This window comes from Sceloporus undulatus, chromosome 8 (genome assembly GCF_019175285.1).
Source record: "Sceloporus undulatus isolate JIND9_A2432 ecotype Alabama chromosome 8, SceUnd_v1.1, whole genome shotgun sequence".
Taxonomy (NCBI): domain Eukaryota; kingdom Metazoa; phylum Chordata; class Lepidosauria; order Squamata; family Phrynosomatidae; genus Sceloporus; species Sceloporus undulatus.
In genome coordinates this window covers 33,843,988-33,848,961 of record NC_056529.1, presented here as the reverse complement: position 1 = coordinate 33,848,961, position 4,974 = coordinate 33,843,988, and the positions used below count along the sequence as shown (strand labels likewise).

At 47.7% G+C, this 4,974-nt stretch overlaps 1 protein-coding gene across 1 annotated transcript in view; it reads right to left on the bottom strand.

Annotated features, from left to right (window-relative positions):
• NTN3 (netrin 3) overlaps window positions 1-4,275 on the bottom strand; it is a 65,991-nt gene extending 61,716 nt beyond the window's left edge. Inside the window, exon 1 of the mRNA XM_042438083.1 lies at window positions 3,292-4,275. Coding sequence (XP_042294017.1) covers window positions 3,292-4,264 — 973 coding nt within the window. The 5' untranslated portion in view covers window positions 4,265-4,275. The remainder of the gene's footprint in view (window positions 1-3,291) is intronic.
• Between the last annotated feature and the right edge of the window lie 699 nt (window positions 4,276-4,974).

Here is a 4,974-nt window from a genome sequence, read left to right as displayed (position 1 = left end):
TAATAATAATAATAATAATAATAATAATAATAATAATAATAATAATAATAATTTTATTTATTTATTTTCCTCCTCTCCTCAAGGATCAAGGTGGGGTGCAACTTGTTAAAATACAAAACAAAACACATAAATCCAACAGTTAAAATACAATACTATAAAACCATTAAAATACACTTATATAAATGCACTCTTTAAAATAAACCAATTTAAAAGTCATTATTTAAAATTGACTGGCTAGGCCTGCTGGAAGAGATATGCCTTTATAATGTTGTTTTAAATTACAATTTAAATCCCAGAATCATAGAATCATAGGGTTGGAAGAGACCCCAAGAGCCATCCAGTCCAACCCTCTGCCATGCAAGAACTCTCAATCAAAGCATCCCCATTGACAGATGGCCATCCTGCCTCCATTTAAAGACCTTCAAAGAAGGAGGCTCCACTGCTCTCTGAGGGAATGTGGTTCACTGTTGAACAGCCCTTACTGTCATGAAATTCTTCCTAATGTTTAGGTGGAACTTCTTTTCCTCTAGTTTGAATCCATTGCTCTGGGTCTTATTTTCTGGAGCAGCAGAAAACAAGCTTGATCCAGCCTCAATATGACATCCCTTCAAATACTTAAACAGGGCTAGCATATCACCTCTTAACCATCTCTTCTCCAGGCTGAACATAATCCAGCTCTCTCTCCCCATAAGGCATAGTTTCCTGACCCTTATTGTGCCAGTGTTTTGGCACATATCTCTTCTGGCAGGTCACTCCACAATCTGAGGGCAGCAGATGAAAAAGTCCTCTGGGAAACTGTTGCCAGTCTAGAGATCTTATTGCTTGGTGGTGTTTTAAATCAGCTCCAGCCGCATGGGCTGCAGCCGGGACATGGGATGGAGGCAGGGATCATCGCACACTAAATCGCTGCTGAATCGCCAGCCACCATCCGCCTGGGTGCCAGCAGGGTCCAAGCCACTCTCCTCCAGAACTTTTTAGAAGTTGGAAAGCTTTCTGACTTCTAAAAAGTGCTGTTGGAGTGCGGCTTGGACCTGGGCTGATGGCGGCTAGTGATTCGGTGGCGATTTAGTGTGCGGTAATCCCTGCCTCCATCCCGTGTCCCGGCTGCAGCTTGGGAGGCTGGAGCTGCTTTAAAATGCCAAGCAATAAGATCCTAGCCCTGGCTGGCTGGATCAACATTCTCCAGAGGAGATCCCTGAATGTACAGGGAGATTGTATGGCAGAAGGCGAATCCTGTCAGTAAGTTGGGCCCAAACCATGTAGGGCTTTCAAAGTAATAACCAACCCCTTCCACTCAAGTGTGGAAGCCAAAGCAAAGATACTTCCTACCAAAGGGGTTTTCAGGATAGTCTGCAGCACTACGGCGGAAGCAACTAGAACTGTGCAAGGTGTGCATGCCTAGGGCGAGAAGAAGCTTGCCTCGCCTAGCTGTGCAAGAGGGGACTTCCCAGGCGGGCCCTCTCCCTTTAATTGGTACTAATTGCTGCGTCTGTTCCTGCCGGCCGGGGAGGTGTCACGCTTGAAAGGCACAGGGGGGAATGCTTGGGGAGCTAATCCGGCTTTCAGCTGCTAAGCCCCCTTGGAGGCGTGTGACGGAGGGGCTCTTTCACAGAAGGCACAAAGCCTGCAAGAGGAAAGGGGGAAAGAGGAGATGGAGCCGACAGGGAAAACTTTCACACGGCAGCTCTGCTAAGCCGCCTTTGTGAGCCTGGGCCCATCAGGGATGTCTTAAAGGGACACCGACTCCCTCCCCCAACCCCTCGGCCTTCATGCCTTTTCTATCCTCTTGTTCATCTTTTCGGTTCCATCTGCCAAAGGGTTGACACACTGACACGCACACGCACACACATACCAAAGGGCTATGCATGCTAAGATCCTCAGAGTGTTTGTTCGGCCAGTGAGGCGGGCATTAGATGGAAATACCAACCAGGTCAGGTTTGAACTGAACCATAGAATAGTTGGAAGAGACTGCAAGGGCCATCCAGTCCAACCCCCTGCCATGCAGGAACTCTCACTCAGAGCATCCCCGACAGATGGCCATCCAGCCCCTGTTTTAAAACCTCCAAAGAAGGAGACTCCACTACACTCTGAAGGAGTGTGTTCCACTGCACCGAGTGACACCAACTCTAGTGATGCCACCGGAGCGGTTGCAGTTTTGCTGGTGGCTTCCATTTGTTTTTGTTTTTCTACAGTGCACTTGAGGCTGTAACAGTATAACCAAGGCTACCAGACTGTAAAATTGAGAGGCCTCCTGTTCCCTTAATGATTGTGGAAATGAAGGAATTTCAGCAGGTCTTGCTTGTTGCCTAGCCAGGTAATAAGCAACGCCAGCTGGAATTCTTTCTTCTGCATAAGCATTCAAGGTACAGGAGTCTCTCCAAGTTTCACTCTGGCAACCCTAACCATAACACATTATGGGGCAAGCAAAACAGCTGTCTCCAAAGAGGCTTTCTATTTAAAAGGGTGTGTGTGATTTTAGATTTTCATTTTAAAAGAACTAAAATTAAAAAGGGTAATGCTGAATTGCAAGGTACTCCTTCCCTGTGAACTTTAAGAGAGCCCAAGACGCGGGCCTCCGAGGGTCTCCTCAAACCTGAAGCAGGTCTAAACACTACTGACAGGAAATTTGTCAATCTAACTGTTGTTGTTGTGTGCCTTCAAGTTATTTCTGACCTACGGTGACTCTATGGTAACTCTATCATGGGTTGGGGTTTTTTTTTTTTTTGGCAAGATTGGTTCAGATGGAGATTGCCTTTGTTTTCCTCTGAGACTGAAAGAGCATGACTTGCCAAGATGGGTTTACATGGACAAGTGGGGATTCGAACCCTGTTCTTCAGAGTTGTCATCGTCTAATGCTGCAAACACTACACCACACTGGCTCTCTTGCCAGTCTAAACGTCCTCTCTATTTGCTGGAATGTCAAAGGATAAATACCAGTCTGTGTCTCTGCATTGTTTCTGTAAAACTGGTTACTGTATTTGACTTCTCCTCCCTTGTACCCTGCTTCTACCTCTCTGCATCTACCCACTGCTTTCTCAAGGCTGTTTAATTTGTCTGAGGAAACAGTCGGCTGAGGGCTCTTGCTTCTGCAAACTCGCGTCAGAGTGTGTCAGTTATGCAAGAGCCTGTTGCAAAAAAGGTCAACAATATTTCTTCCCATTGCAATAGTTGGTCTTTTTTCAGTTTCATTGTGTTTTTATTGGAAGGACAGCAGGCATAACAGGTAAAAACCTGTTCTCTGCCAGGCACTAGAAGACCAGCCCATAGAAGAAAGACAGAACACATTCTTACCTAGGCACTCATTGGCCTCCCTGGCAGTGGCCCTCTGCCACGGACGGTCGTAGTGGAAAGGTTTGCAGCGGTCACACTCAGGACCTTCGGTGTTGTGCTTGCAGTCGCACACCAGCTTGCCTTCTTTGTCTTTCACACAGCGAGAAGCATGCCCATTGCATTTGCAGCGTCCTCCAACCTGAAACTCGCCCACAGCATAGTAGTAGGATGAAGAGCTCACCCCACCATCCTCATCCTCATGGTCCCGAGCCCCTAGCTCCCGGAACAAATGGGGACGGCTGAAAATCACCCGGATGTCAGTGGCCGTCACCCAGTCCTGAAGCACAGGGCTGTTGTCAAAATCCTGGGCTGAAGGACGCCCGTCCAGAGTGCTGAAGGCAATAAGTCCTCCAGTCAGTGGGTAGAGGTCAGTGTGCCCATCTGTGCACAGGGCCTCCTGCTCATTCTGCTTGGTGACCGTGGCTTTGTTGGGCTTGCCATAGATCTTCCGACACTGGGAAGAATAGTACTGGTAAGGCACCCACGTCTTGCCATAATCCATGGACTTGAAAACGGCAGCTGACTCAGGACGCGGCGAGCAGAACTGCAGGCTCACATAGATGACCTCAAACTTTTTGCCCAAGGAGAGAGTGAGGCTGATGTTCTGGGGCGAATGGTGCAAGGTCTCCGAGCGCCAACAGGTCATATTGGCCGCAGTGTTGAGGTCGGTGAGGTAGGATGCAGGGTGAGCCTTCCGGGGGTCTGAAGAATCACAATGGCGGGTGGGAGGCTTGCCACAGGTGCTGGAGGCGTGAACCTCCTTCCCAAAGGCAGCATTGACAAACTCTGGGATGCAACGACGGGGTGCTCCTTTTTCATCATAGCAAGGGTCAGGGGGGATCTGTTGCACTGCAAAGGGGTTCACAGCCAAAGAAAGGCTGAGCCGCCAGGCCACCAGGAGCAACCAGAAGATAGGCAAAGGGTCCATCTTCATGGTCCAAGGTCTTCTGAAGCCACAGAAACCAATTTCTCTATAAATGAAAAGGAAATATAATATGAGAATGCTTCCAGGTGTCTGGCACCCAGGGGCTAGGGAACAGATGCTCAAGCCAAGTTTCAAGAAGGGGAATGTCGATTAGAATGGGAAAAGGCAGACTGCTTGAAAATATATGTTTGGGTGTTATGGGGACAGCACTGGACCCCCAACCAAAGAAAGGAGTGGGGCTCCATTTCGTTTGGCTGCCATTGAGGTTCCCACCACAGTCAAAGTTGCTGCCAAATGTGATGCCAACTTCAATGGCTTTCTATTGAACATGAGAGTACCAGAGCGCCTTCTTTTATAACAGAAACATGGAGACTGGCAAGACAGAGTGTCTCGCCTTCTAGAAGTGAAGGAACATAAGAAAATGCATCGAGTGTATGCATGTGTGTGTGAGTTTGTGCATGCACACAGTGGCACTTTCAGGAATGTGCTTTTATCCGCAGCAGCAAACAGAAGCAGCAAGCAGGATTAACAAATTACAAGAGATGGCCACAAATGGTCCATGAGCTGCGTGTTGTTCAACTGTGTCTTCAAGTCACAGTCATAGATTTTTCTTAGGCAAGGAATACTCAGAGGTGGTTTTGCCACTTAATACAATGATATTAGCCTGGTATACAGTATTAACACAATATTATCCTACGTCATTCTGTCTAACAGTAGGG